This window comes from Prinia subflava, chromosome 1, assembly GCF_021018805.1.
Source record: "Prinia subflava isolate CZ2003 ecotype Zambia chromosome 1, Cam_Psub_1.2, whole genome shotgun sequence".
NCBI classification, from domain to species: domain Eukaryota; kingdom Metazoa; phylum Chordata; class Aves; order Passeriformes; family Cisticolidae; genus Prinia; species Prinia subflava.
Genome location: NC_086247.1, coordinates 118195741 through 118213725, shown reverse-complemented (window position 1 = coordinate 118213725; position 17985 = coordinate 118195741). Strand labels below are relative to the sequence as shown.

The window sequence follows — 17985 nt, the reverse complement described above, 5'->3', positions numbered from 1 at the left end:
AGAAAGACACTGTATTATGAAGGACAGAAATAATAAAAAAACAGATGTTTCTGCAGATACCTAGCATGTTGAATTGAGAAAATCCATAATTATTGCAACATTTCACTTGCTTTTTATTTTACATCTAAATTGTCTAGTCCTTAATTCGGTAATTAAAATATATTAATATTTATTTATAAAAGAATAACTTACATTCTGTTTTCCACTATTTCAAAGGATGCATGATTTCCTTCTTTAAAAGGTTCAGAATTTGAAACATCAGAAGTCCAAAGCCTTCATAGGCAGGACAGCCATGCTTGACCACAGCATTGGAAAGAAAAGTATTTCATAGTGTGTGATAAATTAACCCATACATTAGAAAACTAGGGCTTGCATACCAACTAAGCAGATGGACCAAGAAAACAATTCAAAGCAAACCTTCAACCTGCTGAAGACTAAATGAAGGAAATCTAAAAAACTGGGACAAGAGCAAGTAAACAAAAGCTGAAAGGTATTCCACATGATGTGGAAATATTCTACTATTATTACTGTTCTTTAGAGATGTTTTGTAAGTCAGTATTTAAAAAAATACGGAAAAGAATCTATCATCACTATAAAACCTGTGTTTGATGAGCCAGTACATTGAGAAATTTCTAAAAAGTTATGAGTGGAATATGATGGTTATCCAGCAGTAAAAATTAATAGAATTTTTTCTATCATCACATGTTTACTTTAGCAAGAATAATGACAGATTTTAATATTAGTTTTTGAGGAAAAAAGAATAGGACCAGAAAGGTAGGAAATACAGCCAGTAAGTATGCTAACTGAGGCATAAACGCAAAAATTGGGATGTCCTTCTCTACTGCAATGAAACAGAAGGAAGGTAGAATTCCTTGTGGAATTGGCAATGAATCCTTTTCTTAAATATGTCCTTGAACTGCATATGGCTTCTAATCTGCTGCCCTCAGCTCTTTTGAATGCAGGTTTTTAGCCTTCAAGTAAGTGGAAACCAAATTTACCAGTGCTCATTCTTCTTCCCTGGCTAATGAGTAGGGAGGAATTAAAAAAAATAATCCTTAGATGAGGGAAGCATACAGGCAATGTGATTTTGCACAAGTGCCTCTTTGATCACCTCCTTCTGCTGGGACCACCCTTTGAAATCCATGTGGATTGGAAAGAGATGTGGGAAGAACAGGAGGGATGGCAAGAAAGTAAGTTGGTATGTGCTCTGCAGCTGCTCTCCTGTGAATGGCTTTTTCCCACTGCTGGGGGGACCTCATAGGGCAGTCAGTTGTTGAGATGAAGCAGGAAAATAGGCTCTCAAGTGCAGACAAAAGCTTATTTTGACTTTCTGTATCTCAAAAGATACCCTTGCAACTAGCAATACTTAAAAAAAAAAAAACAATTTCAAAAGTGCTAGGAAGCATATTTGATATGACATTACTCAGCTGAAGGACTTTTACTTTAAGCTGAGATGTATAATTGAATTATTCTTCCTTCATAGGAGATGTTACTGTACTTTGAGAGAAGTGCTTCATGTATATGAATGAATTGGCCACATATTGATTTTTTCCTTAGCCACTGCGCTTTATCAGTACCTCACAGCTGCTTTTATTTATTTATTTATTTTAATGAAAAAGCAACTGTTTTTAAAAAAACCCTGCAGATGTCCATTTGGAAGTGAAAACACCTTCCTACCTTTAAAGAAAACCCCACTGACACAATGAATCAAACACACTGATTATGTGATTTCTGTATTATTTAAAACTGAGTCCAGTTTGACCCTGTGCTATAAAAATCCATCTATTGGGATAGCTGTTGTTATTCAAAAGTTATTGAAATACTATCATATAGGGAAAACTAACCTTAAGGTCAAATATTCCTGACTGCCTTGTTGGTTTTTTTTTTTTTTCTTTCTTTCAAGATTTCCTTTAGCTGATGGCAAATGTTTTCTGCAGGAAAAGACAATATTTCTTTATTCAATGAAATTCTTAGTAGAGGAAAACAAAAAGTGAATTTTGCAACTTCTCACCTGGTGGTTAGAGCACTGCAGTGAGATGTACAAGATACCAGACTGCCATGACAAGTCTCTGGATTTGTTTCCAGTCTGACTATCACAAAATAAACTGTCATACTCTGACTGTGATCCTGACTAAGCCTCAGAAATACCGGAGCTGTTAAACCAGATGTTCTCTTCAGAAGTCAGCAACATTATCCACTTTGATGGATGCCCTCAAACCAGATTCACATCTCAAAGGATGCCTTTTATATAATGGATTAGAATTAATTTGGGGTACTTATTCCTAAATGAGCAGACTCGTTTAAGTTCGATAGATACTAGATCAGTAAATCAATAATTACTTTCTGAGTGAGACTGTGATCAGCTGCCTTAATATACCTTAAATCCAACTACAGCTACAGAGCAGGAACATGCAAATGATTGCATGCACGTTCTTTTTTAAAAAATATGGGGAAACACTGTAGCAGGTAGTGAGTTTATTACCAACAGTTGAAACAGCTAAAAATTAGGATGAAATATATTTTTCATTTCTTGCTCCTACACTTATGGCAAAATGTGAATCACTTTATATGCACATTCACTGTAGAAGTAATTTTTTAAAAAAATCAGGATTTCTATTTCCTTCCTCTAAATTAATTGCTAAATTTTAAACTGAAGACATGCTATCTATAATGACAAAAGAGGAAAAACATCCACAGCAGCTTCTGGCAGGAAAATTAGACAAAGCTTATGGTCTCTGATGATTGAAATGCTCCATATTGCATTATGGTGTGAGCAGTCACTGCTGAGTTCCCAGGCCAGGGAAAGGGGCTATTCAAAACACCCCTCTCTGAATGTGGAAAAGCTGTTAGGCTTGGCATAATTATTTTAGGGGCTTATTAAATTAAGTAACTTTCACTGAAAATTTTGTTTGCATTCAATACAGATTTTGCAAGAAACCCAACCAGAGCTTCACTAAACGAATGAGAGTACTTGTCTGCTGTAGACAAGGCCCCCTAAGGCATCTCTTCATGCTCATCCATCCAGAAGACAAAAATGCACCTCTTCCCTTTCACCAAAGAGGTGGGAGACCAACACCCTGCTCCATCAAGGCACAAAACACACTTGACATAAAATCAGATGGATGCGGAGAAAACTGAACTTCTCAGAGGTTCTTTGTTTTCTCCCACACTGCTGCTTCTGCAGTGCATCTCCCTCCTAATGATTTCTATTTTAAGCTGGTCTCCGTGGGGCCTTTCCAGGAAGATGACTCCTGCTGAGAGGAGCTAACTCGAAATAGCTGCAAACTGTATTACCAATGCTGCTTTTCTGCTACTAGCTCCTGATCAATGACTTGTGAATAAGCAACAGTGCTGGAGTCATGTTAAATAGACTTTTTCACCCTTGTTTTCACTACTGAGAAGAGAGCTCAAACTCAGAATGCAAAAGTACCTCCTCACTTCCATCACAGGCAGGAGGAAGAACAGAACTTAAGGTATTACTGCACTGGTTAATTTTTCCAGAAGAGGAAAGCCAAAAAATCCCAGTGTTCCCATATAAATCAAGGCACAGCCAACTCTCTGGACTCAGTTTCCAGTACTTTTGTATGATTGTCTTTAAGAAATCAGGGTTCACAGAAAAAGTTTCCAACATTCCCTGCACAGTATACTAGTGATAAGACTGCCTTTTCAAAACATTAAGGGGCTAGAAGGACAGACTGGGACTCTAGCTTCTGATAATCAATCTTTCTCTTTTCACAACAAATACTGCTCTCCTACCTGAACGTGGTCTGATGAGCACGGAAATGAACTCTAGACCTTAACACTGATTTGTGGTCTTTCTAAATAGACTATGTGGTATGACATAGTGATATTGCTGTTTAATAATGTAACTCAGGATGTTTCTAACTACTGTGTTTTCCTTCCAACATTAAAAACACAAATGAGAGGAGTTAAATTCCCTTCTAAAACAATAGTGTTTGTGATGTAAATGTTGATGAAGGCAACACTGCTAAGTAGCCTGACTCTCGCTTACCTATCTCACTGTGAATGCCAACACTTACAGTAACAATTATACATTGTATTAAAAGCATCGCTTAGCAACATTTGAGTCTTGAAGAACTTAAAGATCCTAAAAATCTAAAGTATGAAATTATCTGTGAAAGACTGCAGTCTTTAAAACATTTATTTGAATATAAATAATGTATTTATACAGTGTTGAATACAAGTGATGTATTTATACTTCTGATTCATGTGTCATGCGGAGCACCAATGCTGTATCAATATTTGAAGTGTGGTAATGCTTATGACCTCAGAGAAATAGTAGTAAAAAGTTACCCATCATCAACTCATAGCAAGGTACAGAATTGCAAAGGTACAAAGAAGACTGGTAGAGTCATGAAGTCATTTTGTCCATCCTTTGCTCAAAGACCCAATTCTTATTTGTGAACTTGAATTCACACACAGTAAACAGATTATGGTTAATGTATACCTTACATCTGTATATTTATGGAAATAATGGGGAAACTAACAATTTAGTCATACAATAATTTAGCTTCTGCTAGGGTTTTATTCCCTTGAAGCTGGAACTGGAAGAGGAACTACTGCCTAAGAGATGCTGGAAAGGAAAGGGTGGATTGTCACTGTACTTCAGTATAAGGGAGACGCTCACTGAGCAGCAGGGAGGAAGCAAGGGGAATTCACTGAAAGTTGCAAGGAAAGTGATCAGGCAATCAGGCAATGAGGGGCTGTGTAAGCTTCATTATTTTAATCTCCTTTTCACTCAGACTACTGGGATGAAAGCATCTGCAGGTCCCTACCACAGCTGGACTTTCAGGACTGCCACAGTTATAGAAAGAAAGCAGGCTTGCTCTGAGCTGAACCAGTTGTTTTTGACCTTAAGAGCTACCATTAAGTGACAAAAAGGTGGTTTACAATTCATGGAACATGAAGAATTACACTTCTATTCTTTATATATATATATATAAATTATACATGTATAAAATGGATATATCTGTAAAATGACCAGAAGTGACAGTCTGAAAATAAGTCTGTACAACAAATATTTGTTGTATACTATGCTATACAACAAATACTTGTTTCCCAGTAAATATTCCTATATTTGATTTAATAAATTTGCTAATGTTCTTTCTTTAGATGCTGGTTTTTTAGGTTATTTTACATCATTATTCCTAAACAAATACAGCAATCCCTTAGACTCAAGGGCCTGTGTTTGATGTGGCCTTTTTTACTGATAGCATTTCTAATCACACTGGATTTATAAACCATGGATTATTTTACTTATGTCCCAAGCATAAGAGAACTCATTTAATGCATTAACTTCTTCAACAAATGCTGAAGTATTTAATTTCAGCACAGTGCAGGAAAATAATTTCCATTTCATTTTATCCTTACAAAAATGTCATAACCTTTCATCTCATCACATGACACATAAAACATAAAATCAGTACTGTCTTGTATACATTTAACAAGCACTGTGTCTAGATCTATACTGGGCAGTATGTCAGTCCCTAAATACTGAGCATTAAATCAACTTTTTCCTTTCCTTTCCCCACTGTAAATGATTCTTATAACAAAAAGTATCTTTATAACAACTGCACTGACTGTTAAAAGAGGGAGGAATGAAATCAGTCTAATTAAACCTTTAAAGGTACTATTTCACACAACTAAAATTATATTAGCAACAATAGCCTGAAAGTTTTTATTTCTTTAATTTTTTTTTTTTTCTTCCCTGCTCATGGTGCTTGCAATAATCACAGTGAAAAGGTGGCTTTGAACTGTTTTTAATAAGTCTGCCAAATAATATTTGTCTGGGAGATGTCAGGAAGTGCTAGTGATTATACAAGTGCCAGCACTGCTTGATATTTATGGCAGGGATGTCCTCTGATCCCATCCAAAGAACTCTCAAAAGATTAGTTTTCATTTTTCTTGTTACCATGATACTATAACTTCTGGGCATTTTGTAAATAAATACAGTTTTTCACAGGCTACTTATGAAAGCTGAGAGCTGACATGCCATTCCAAAGGCAGGATGCTGGTGGTGTTTAGAAGAATGGGAGATGAAAACCACTTTTCCACATCCCTTCCATAATCCACAATGGAGTGGCAGAGAGGCACTGGAATACTGGTGAAGGACATAGCAACATATTACAGATAGCAGTAGTGAAATCAGAAAATGCACCACAAGGAAAAGTCAACAGCCCTGGATGGGTAGCTCAGAGAAGGATTTATTTGCTTTGGCTTAGTGAAGCCATGATGCTTAAGAATAAACTTACTAGATGTGGGTCAGAGCTAAGAGGTGATGTTGCCTCCAAGACAAGAAGTGATTTAAAGACCTGGATATTGAGCAACAGATTTCTGAGACCCACCTGAATCTCCCTCTGGCAGCTGGTTCAAGTTAAGCAGTAACAGTATGAAGGTGAAATTAATAAAACCAGGCAGACTTGTGCTTGCTCTGTATAATAGGGTACCTTTGCACATATTTCTAGGGTGTTGTGCAGAATCCTGTGAGCTAACTCTGCAGAACTGGTATGAATCCTCGGGGCTTATTAGCTGAGGCTCTGTGCAGCAAGAAAGCAGCTAAATTGCTTCTGCATCTCAGCTAGCTGGGGAAGCAACCTTCTACATTTACATAGTGATGCCCTTAAGCAAAAGCAAGTGGGGAATGACTATAGTTTCTCTACTTTTATAAGCTGATAAATTGCCCATCAAAAAAATTAGCTTCTCTATAAAGATGTCCATAACCAAGTTAATACTGAACCAATGTTCCTTTAAATTGCTTCTCATGAGAAGGACTTCCTGTGCTACACGTGTAATTATTTGGTAAACTTTCCCACACTTAGAGGTCTGAAACTTTGTCTCTGTTGGAAACAAATGGTAGGTTCTTCTGTCTCAGATAATGGTGATGGATTGGTTCCTGTCCCATATAAAGAGACAACACTTTGAAATTCAGCACTTTTCTTCCTGTAACAAAACTGGCATATTAATATAGAACTTCCACAATCTCTCATATTGGTACTTGCCCATGGAAAGCTGATACTTCTCCAGGGCTTTAATTTATTTTTTGTTAAGAAGCTGCACTTTAATTGTGGGCCAGAGCAGACATGGTCCAAATCCTAAAGATACTAGAATAGCAGATGGTGCCAGATGACAGTGTCATCAGCTGGTGTCACCTGAACTGCCAATTAACAGGCTTGAGCCTGGGATGTAACAAAGGTTTGCTCTTTGAGACACTCCAGACTGACTTCATGATGAACAAACACCTCAAATTCAGTTCCATGTCTAATGTGAAGGACCTGAGAGGAAATCTTCCAGCAGATACTATAAGGCCCTCTGAGTGCTGTTTTTGTGCATGTCTCTTAGACATGTTTTTCATGATCTACTCTTAAGACATCAGACAGCTATCACATTTACCAGTTACCAGGAAAAATCTTCTTCTGAATGCACTTGCTAGTTTGATGCTTTTATTTTCACATAGTGCAAGAAAGGAGGAAACAACCAAAATTCTTCAAAAAAGAAGTAACATTATGACAGGTAATAACATTGTAATACTTCAATGGTGTATTACGGCTTTCTGAATCATTGAGCCTTGAGGAATTTACGTGAACTAGCAGTAGAGTATCTCCCAGAAAGAAAAATAGTAAAGAATATTAGCGTGTTTCTGAAATCACCAGTGACCATATTATTTCCTGAAACAGGCCACTACTTGTGAGAAAGTAACATCAAGAAAATGTATCTGTGATAGCTATGGCAACTCACTTTTTCACTATTAGATGAGTAATATTCTGAATTTATTTTCTGAACAAAGCCACATGACAAGTTTATAAGTTTGGATGTATCTTCATTTCAATAATGGAAAAATTGAACACAGGATTTTATTTTTTTTGGAAAGCTATGACAAGCTTGTGAAAACAGGTGGGAGCAACAGTAAAATCTGCTTCCCTGTAATGCCATTTTACATACTTCAATTTTTACATTTGTTCTTGGAGGTGTTAAAAGGAATTTCCCCTGAGCAGTGCTCCAGTGGTTGAGGGAGAGAGGGAAGAAAAGTAAATCTCTTTCTAATGCACAGCCCTGAGACGGAGACAAAGATCACAAAATGACTTCCCTCCATTTTAATAATGAAACCCCTATTTCTAATTTCTACCCATAGCACTAAGTAGCAATATTTCAGAACCATCATTCATTCCCATGGTAACATGCCCTGATATTACAAGCAGTTAATTATGTCGTTGCCGTGTTGTAGACTGTGGGGTTTATTTACAGAAGCAGATAAAGATTTAATGAAAGCATCTTTGAATATATGAACAAAATAAAAACTGCCATTCTATCCCCCATATTCAAAACAGCATTGATAGTTTCATGGTTATTTTGATAATTTCTCAGCTACAACACATCATCTCTGTCATGAAGTAACTCTGCACCTGACTGTCATCTGGATTCCCCTTGTAAGGGAAAGAACTGGAGAAAAGACAGCCAAAAATTCCTCAGCTGTCTCATTAAAAAGCACAAGAAGAATATTCTGTAATTGTTTGATATTGTGATAATTTTGTGGCAAATGATCACTGGGTATACATTTTTATAAGCCTGAATTAATTGTTTTGTTGTAATGTAACCTGCAAACGAAATGCATCATAAAGGAAAAAGAATATTGTTTGAGTCATAATGTCTGAAAAGAAAGGTTCACAACATCAATCAAAAAAAAAAAAAAGGGAGTGTTTTAAGAATAAGCACTTAAATTTTATCAAATTTAAAAGGCAAGCCTGACTCCTTGACTGACATACGCAAATTCATATAAATGTTGTCTCTGCTGAAAGAATTAATTTTGTAAGACTCCTCAACTTTTACTTATCTGCAGGTTTTTATCAACAATTTAGACGACTAATAAATATATGATGGTTATGTCTGCAGTTAGAAGGGCAGAAGAAAACCGAGAACACCACAGAGTAACCTGAGTTATTCAGCTAAAATGCCAAATGACAAGACGTGAATTTTAATATTGTCAAATACAAGGAACACATGTGGAAATAAACATTTCCTGATTTTACCCACAGGATAAATGCTTCTATTTAGAAAGCTGTGATCCACCAAATTTTAAAGGTCGTAACATATTATCACCTCAAACTATCACTGTATAAAAGAGCACTAATGTGATGCTGCATTACAAATGTTTAAAAAGAGCAATGCCACATGAGAGTAGAGAGATGACCTTCTCTGTGCTAAATAACCACTTTTCTGAGCCCAGTGCTGGTACAGCATATCCTGATACAACTAACCCATTTGAAAAGATATATGAAAATCCTGAAGAATTCAAAGGAAGACCACAAAAATGATCTGGTCTAAAAAGTAACCCACATAAAATGAAATGTAGTGTTCTACTTAGCAAAGACAGTGCTGAGACAGTGCTTATTTATCACTGCATACAGGTAAGTTAAATGAGGATTTTCAACCTTGCTATTAAAAATGCTACATGAGCAAATACCTCAATGGGTGATGAAGTCAGAAAAATTCAGCCCCAAAGGAAGAAGTAATATCTTGGAAGTTAAGTCTTCTGACAGTTTACAAGAGGAGTGATACAACTCATCTGCTCTGCAGTTTCTGAAACAAACCCATTTTAATGGGTAAATAGATACCTGGGAGAGAATCAGATCAGGTGCTGTAGCAGCCCCTGCTAACTTCTTTTAGAAATAATCAGACGTGCTCTTGGCTTTTATTTTGTTGCCCTTCTCTGAAGCCCTGAGCAGTGTATGGACTCTGGAGATAACCCTCAGTGGGTGTTCTGTGATGCACCAGAGAACACATTTCCTTGCACAGGCGGCTGGCACGTGCTGCATGGACAGACACATTTCAGGTCAGATGGGATTCCGCACATCAGCAAGAATCTCGGCGGGTTTTCTTCCCTGCCTTCATGTGGATCACCTGCTGGCTGATTCGGGCATACCTAAACTCATCAATTTGGTACAAGTGTAGAGGCTGTGAAGGTTGGTGGTGTCTCTGTCTCTCTTGTGCTGTCTATCACTCATAACTCTTAAACTCTATAGGATATAAACACACTAGTGTAAGACAAATTTATGAAGTTAATAGTCCATGATGTTGACAAGACATGCACGAATATTGTGAAGAAGTACAGGGAGCAGACACAGAAGAGACTAGGCTGGCAGGCTCTGAGAGTTTTGCAGGGATGTCACAATGCACCCAGCACACCCTGCAGCCACAGCTCAATAAGGGATGGCTTTCCTTGTCCTGTGAGGGTAACAAAGCATTCCACAGTGGTCCTGGGACACCAGTGGCCCTAAATGCTTTTGTTTCCAATATATTTGGGAAAAAGAATATAACACCTGGACACAATCACAGATCATATGCTTTCAGTTCATGAATCCAGTGCTGAAAGGCAGACTGCTTCAAGGAGCTTTGTCTGAGTTTATTCCGATCTGTGGTGCAGCTATAGTTGGTAAAATGTTTATGCTTGGAACTGATACTCTTGCTAAACATCTTTCATCTTCTTTCCCAGAGGAAAGAAACTTCAGTTTTTCTTCTTGATACAGCAATCTTTTCCCCATCATTTCAGTAGGTAATAATTTATCCCTTTGCCTGCTTCTAATCTCATCATTAGTCATGTGCCTTCACAAAAGCAATACAATACATCAGACTAAAGCTGTCGGGGTTAGAGGTTTAGACCTGGCTTTTCAAGCCTGTGATTCCCAACTTTCAAGCAATACAATATTTATAACTTCCTAGGCTTATAACAGTGGCTAGTAAAACACTCATGTAAAAGAAAATACAAATACAATATGGTTTTCACATCTGAACCCTCTGATCTGGAAAACTTAGATATCACATGCTTAGTTCTACCAACTGAAATATTCTACTTTATTTTGCTCAGATATTGCAGGCCATAAATAAATCTTAAAATTATTGCAGTTTTGCCTCGATTTCTCAACAATGAGGCTTTTTCACATAACTAAATATACTAACATTTAGAGCTCAGTTCAACACAGTTTTAAAACACCACTTTTATCAAAACCTGGTTAAAAATATTTACTCTTGATCTGAGTGCAGTTTTTTGCATACTTTCTCTGTTTGTCTTGGCAATACGTAGGCAGAATTTTAGACTGGAGTATTTGCTGATTCTGTTCCCAATGTATTGACTTCTAGCTTACCATATGTCTTCTGTTCTGAGACAAATATTACAAACTATCCAGCCTACAGTAACATTTTATCATATCAAAGGTAATTGTAGATTATGAAAATGTTGCATTAATGAAAGTATATGAATCTTACACAACTATTGCTGCACACAAATATCACTGCAGGACTGTTGAACTGCAAATGGACTTTAAGTCTGTAAGTTCGCATGGTTTGAGCTCCAACAAGTCTCTTACAATACAAGAAATCAAAGGCATCTTTTTAAAAATACCTCTACTTGTTTTTAGTATTGTCAGTGTATTTTAGTATTGTCCCAAGTCCAAAAGTATGACAGAATAAAGATACAGTGGCTGCAACATCTGATAGAACAACTGAGTACATAAATTCAATCTTCATCATGGATTATAAAATAATATGCACTGTACTACATCAATATTGTTTTAGTTCTAATACAAACACAAAAAGAGCCTTTGCAAAGATTTACAGGTTAATACAAGGTACTGCACTTACCAAGATGCGTGTTCATCATCTTTGCACAGTATTTGCACATGGCTTCCAAATCGTTTAGCTGTCCTTGTAGGAATGAAATCTGGGCCTCTAATTCCTCCTCCTACAATTAAGAGATTATTAGCATTAAAACCCCCAAAATTTCTATAATGCAGAGTAAAAGTAGTAGGTTAATCCTTGACATGCTTAGACCTCTTTCAACTTTTTCGATTCCTTTGTTCTTGGAAAACTTTGTAATTTCATGGAAATAAGGTTTGGGTTTAATATCTCAGTGTTTATTAGTACTACTCTTTTTCCTTCTAAAGAGTTACATAAAAATCTGTCTACATTGACCTCAGAAAGGTTAATGACTCAGAATTCTTTTATAGACCAGCTACCTGGTTTTGCTTGTACAAACACAGTACCACAACAATGGCTCAAAAAACTCATCAAATGAGAAAAATTCCTATTTCTGCCAGAGCAATTTTCTCAGCTTTCTCAAATTCCTTTGAAACCTTTTTTTGAATTTCAAGACTTATATTTCATGAGACCTAATATTGTATCTCAAGGATGCATTACTGCCATATATTTTGGCACACTTAATCAAAGTTACACTTTGTAACACATCATCCTCTATCTCTCTTTAATTCTATGCACAGCTAACTTCATTTTCAGACACTATTACACATAATATTTAGATGAAAACTATTTTTACAAAACATACTATAAGGCAGTTACTCTAAATCAAGTCATGTTTAAAAATACGCATCAAGTTTAATTTAAAATAGGAATAGAAAAAAAAAGATTTTAATATCCAGGAGAAGCATTAGCACCCAGCCACATGCCTTGTCTAAGCAATGGGAACTACCTCAGCTAGGAATTCCTCTTTGAATGCCTTTGTTTGCTGGTCTTGACTTTGAAGACCATACTGCAGAGGACAGTAATCACTCCTTTGGAAAAATTCTTTCAAAGGTAAGTTACAAACAGTATTAAGCAGGTTTTTGTCTAAGTATGCAATTGAATTGAAAACATTCAGAGAAAGTAGCTTTTTAGCCCCCCTGTTTTTCTTTGGAGCTTTGCAGTTCTATCACAGTCTTGTTTGATGGAGATCACTGAGCATTAGAGTGTGAATTACTTTTCAAATGAAAAAAACTCCAAAACTGATCAGCAAGAATAAATAGAATGAGTCAATCTTGATTTAAAGGTGTAAGTGATCTTAATCTCCACCAGAAACCAAGTCAGAACCCAGCAAAGGAAACTTTATCATAAATCCATAAGAAATTGATGAATAAAAAGCAAGGTAACTGCAGCATTTGCAAGATGTAGCAGTATCACTTTTTACCTACATGCTTTTTCCTTATATCTAATAGATATGAAACATTTTTTCCTTGCTATTTCTTTATAATATATAGTCTCACCTTTTTCTTCTTATCCTTATACTTTAACTACTTTAACCTCAAAGGGATTGATTTCTTTTGCCAATTTAGAGTTGCTGAGTGACCTCATTCATAGTCTGCAGTTCTGTCATGGCCTATACAAGCATATCTGCATTGACATTTCTATTCAAGGGATGTTCCTGCAGAAACCCTTTCCTAGTACAAACAGTTATTGACTGCAAGAAATAATCTACCATAAATTTTAAACTGCCATTGGCACTGCAAGTGCAGCTGCAAGATAGGGAAAGGTGACAATATTTGAGTATTCTACTATAAAATAACACAATCAAATTCTAAAATCATTATCCAGTAATTGAACCTTAGTTTATCTCCTACAGGTGAATAGGAAAATTTAACTTGTAATATTTCCATGTCTCCTAGACTAATTTTTTTTTCTTATTCATAGGTCAGAACCTCAGCAAATTGATCTTGAAATGCTTCTGGACAGCTGAACCCACCCAAACAGAGTCTGAAACTGACCTTTTCAATTATACAACAGTACCTCTTCTCTTGGCAAGTGACAGCAGTGCTGATTAAACCACATCCCCTGTTCTTTCCGTTTGCTGGGACCCAGCATGGGGAGGAACAGTGTTCAGCAGACCCAGCAGGCACAAAGGAGGAAGCTGTGGTCAGGGAGTCACAGACAGTGCAAGAGGTCTCCTTTCCAAGTGGGAAATCTTGCACAAGACTAAATGAACTTGTAGTTCCTGACTTATCTGGCTCCTGCGGGAAGGGCACCAAGGAGTGCTGGCAGCGGGATGGGCAAATGGGCAAGACAGTTAACTTGGCACTTGACACACAAGAGACCCAGGGCTTTTTGCACAATCAGACAACACTCAAATGGTGGTGACTTGCTACAAGGCGCAACCTCCACCTCTGCTGCCACCAGCGGTGCAGTAACAACCTCTGTGCAGGCTCTGAGAGTGACCTCCCCCGATGGGGGGGTTTGCTCTGTTGTAGCTCCCCAGCAACCTGTGAGGAGTTGTAAGAAGAGGCAGGTGTGTTTTATTGCATTGGGGTGACTGACAGGTGATTGACAAGATCTTTCCAGGTGTAAAACTTCATGCCACAGACAAGAAAGATGCAATTAAGGCAAGCTACAATAGGAAGAAGGCATGCACTTCTAAGTGGGAGGGAAACTGTAAACTTGTAAACTGTAAACCCTTCTGGCAGCAGAAGGGTTGCCCAGTGGTGCAGGGCCCAGGTAGCAGAGGGTAAGAACAAGCTCCCTCAGAGGAAGAATTCAGGTTGGACACTGTATCAGAGCATCACCAAAGAAAAGTGATGAGTGCCAATGTGTGGCTGGTGACTCTTCCAGCCTGACTTGTCAACTAGGGAGGTTTCTTGCTTGTATGGTGCCTCAGTTTGAGGTGTTGCAAAAGATGGGGGTCACTTCATGTTCTTTTTTCCTGATAATTCATGTGTACACCAGAGACAGGGTGGTGTGAAACCATTTTAGTTCAAAAGTGACAGTAGGGCTCCTGAGCAAGGGTGAAGCGGGGACAGGAACCCTGGTGGTGTTTCCCTTCAATCCTGTGGCAAAAGGGGAAGTCTGAAGAGCAGCAGGTGTACCAGGGAGACCACATACGGTTAAATACTTGGTGGCATTAGCTGGGCTTCAACTATTTTGCTTGGGGCACCCAGTTTGATGAAGACAGACAACTTATAGAACCTGGCAAAGATGGGGAAGAAATCTTTGTGAACAGACTTGCTAATCTAGGGGAGAGGACTTTGCCACCAAACAGGGACCTGGCCCAGATATACATGAGGAATAAGCACATACAGACAAGGTAGGCAGAAGGTCCTCTTGGCTGAGTAAGGAGCTTCTTAATGAGCTAAAATGGGAAAAGCACATATGGAGGTGGAAATGGAGAGCACATGTGTGGAAACAATGACAGGAAACAAAGGACAGGCACACAATCATTGTTTGGGCACATGAACAAAACTAGGAAGGACAAAACCCCATCTGGAGCAAAAATTAATGGTGGACATTAAAGGGTAAGAAGAAGTAATCTTGTAAGTATGCAGAGCAGCAAAAGGGGATTCAAGGAAAATGGTCTAGTCCTTACTAAGGGAGACAAGACAATGACACGATACAGAAAAGGCTGCAGCACTTGAATCCACTTTTGTATCTCATCTTTTAGGCCAACTCTGTTCCCAGACCCCCGCATGTACTATTTGGGAAGGAGAGGAATGGCTATGTTTGGGGGGAAGAGCATAAGCTGGCGAATACCTGAAGAAGCAGTGTGTGCTCAAACACATGGGGCCACATGGGATATACTCATAGGTGCTGACAAAACTGACAGGCTGATTGCAACACCACTGGCTACCACCTGTGAAAAATCAGTGCTATTACTCCTAGATGACTGCAGAAAGATTAATTATACTTACATACTAAACAAGAGTGACGAGGGAACTATACAATGGCTGGCCTCACCTTAGTCCTTGGAAAAATTGTGGAGCATGTCCTCTTGGAATCAATTTCCAACATGTAAAAGGACAAGACAATAATCAAGAAAAGTCAACAAGGATTTACCAAGAGCAAATCATGCTTGACCAACCTGGTTGCCCACCATGACAAAATGACTGGGCATGCAGATGAAGGGAGGGAAGTGAATGCAACAGAGTTTTACTTTAGTTAGGCTTTTGACACATTTCCAAAAGCATTGTCACTTATAATATGATGAAGAATGGGCTGAATGAAAGGACTGTAGGTGGTCTGGATTGCTCAGAATCCCAAGCTTAAAGAAAAGAGTCAATAGCTTGATGTCCAGTTGATGTTTGGAAGTGCACACAGTAACAAATGGACTGCTATGAAGACATTGTTCAGTATCTTCATCAATAGCCCAGATAAGAAGACAGAATGTACACTCAGTAGATTTTCAGACGATACAAAATTGGGAGGTGTGGCTGCTGTGCTGACTTGTGGAACTTCAACTCACAAATACCATGAGACACAGGAAGCCTAGGCAAGAGAAGCTTTTTTGATGTTTCTGTTTTAGAAATTTCTGTAAGTGCAAAATTCTGCACCTGAGAAGAAAAACCCCAATGCACCAGTGCAGACAGGGAAGGAACTTTTTGTTTCAGATCTGCTGAAGAGGTTTTGGAGGCTACAAGTGGCTGTTGAGCTGTTTATAGTAAAGTTCTCTTATCATGAATAATGTAAACTGTTACACTGAGCTACATTATGAGCAATGTGGTCAGCAGATCCAGGAAAGACATTACACCCCTTTCTACTCAGTACTTGTGACCCCTTACCTTTAATAATGCTTTGGGCCTGAAGTTCAGAGACATTGAGAAACTGGAGAGGGCCCAGTGCAGCCTGCTGTGAAGGCTACAGGTCTGGAGGGGAGGCTGAAGGAGCAGTGCTTGCTTATTTTGGTGAAGACGAGCTCAAGGGGGATCTACTGGGAGCCTGTAACTACATGAAATGATGAAGATGATGGAATCAAACCCTTCACAGATGATATAGAAGGCACTATGGCCCAAAACTGCCCCTTCGAAGGCTCAAATTAATCATTAGCAAAATATTCTTCATTAGAAGAGCAGAGCAGCACTGGAAGAGATTATTTACAGAAGAGGTAGTTTCTATTCAAAGTCACAGATCTGACCTAATGCTAGTGATGCCTTATTCTAAGTAGCAGTTTAAGCAGAAGTCTCTTCTATACAACATTTCTAAGACTAATCTTTTCGCAGTACCTTTCAAAGATTGCTCTGTACAGGTAAGCAGCAAAATCACAAAGTCTCTCAGGAAAAAGGTCCTTTGCCTGAATACTGGTGAATTAGAATACTGGTATTCTAATGTCAAATTCTTTAGCAGTATCACATGAAACAGCTGATTTACAGCCAGCATAATGCAGATGCTCTCAGTGCAGTATACAATGCACTTTCCTCAAAGTGCAACTTTTCATTGTGCTAACAAAATGAGTAGCCTGGATACCATTTTTATTTTGTGTATATATAGCAGTGCTGATTTGAACTCTCTTATGCATGAACAGAGACTTATAAATTCTTCAAACAGGCCAAACCTAAGTCAGGAGAAATCCAGTATGGTCTGGACCAACCTTTCAGCTGAAACAGCCCTTTCAGCTGATGTGACACACACAGCACCAGAAACACACAAACGATTCCAACTCATTCAACCGCAATACAAAATCAGTGTCAATTTACCAAACAACATGTTCTATAAAGCTCAATATTTTCTAAAATTGGGAGCTGCAATATGAGCAAGAGAAGCAAATCAAGCAGCAAATCAAACTAAGGAATCACTGCATCAGAAATGGGAGACCAAGATCCGCAAATTTACGTATGCAATCGTGCAGAAAAACAACTTAATACTTTCTGAAAATTCAGTTCCAGGGTTCTCAAAAAACTATTACACACCTTCAGCCTTGCAGATGATGTAGTGCCTTACAGATAACCATTAACACCTGGAATTCACAGGAGAATGAAAAGGAAGTAGTTTATTTGTGATACTACATTGATTTACATTTCACTAACAAATTAAGCTGGCTAGAATTTATGACTCCAGTCAAATCAATATTCTATTTGAGTGCACTCATATACACATCTCTAACTATTTTCCTGGTTTTGGCAAGCCTGAATCTGCAAAAAACTTGACTTACATTTATCTTTCTTCTTATCCACATATAGAACTTTGCTTACATTGTTACATTTCCTTTTTCGTTTCTCATGAGAACTAATTCCTTTATGATTAATTTTTTTGACATTTCTTTGCTATTTCTACACTCTCTGTTCCCCCTGTTTTATACAGTCCTGGTACTCTCCATTTGTCCAAAGCTTGTTCTTCTGTTTTTATTACCCTTCCTTTCATCTATCTTCTCACCTTTAAAGAGAGCTATGGAAATAATAGTTTATATCCTCTCTTTTCTCCTGAGCTCATAATGAGATCAGCGATGCC

The 17985-nt window shown here is 37.9% G+C and overlaps 1 protein-coding gene across 5 annotated transcripts in view; it reads right to left on the bottom strand.

Moving 5' to 3' along the window:
- The window catches only part of TBC1D5 (TBC1 domain family member 5), a 313125-nt gene that overhangs the window by 10974 nt on the left and 284166 nt on the right, over positions 1-17985 (bottom strand). For all 5 annotated transcript variants that reach the window (XM_063409301.1, XM_063409310.1, XM_063409291.1 and 2 more), the window contains one exon: positions 11653-11752. In XM_063409301.1, the coding sequence (XP_063265371.1) occupies positions 11653-11752 (100 nt within the window). The remainder of the gene's footprint in view (positions 1-11652; positions 11753-17985) is intronic.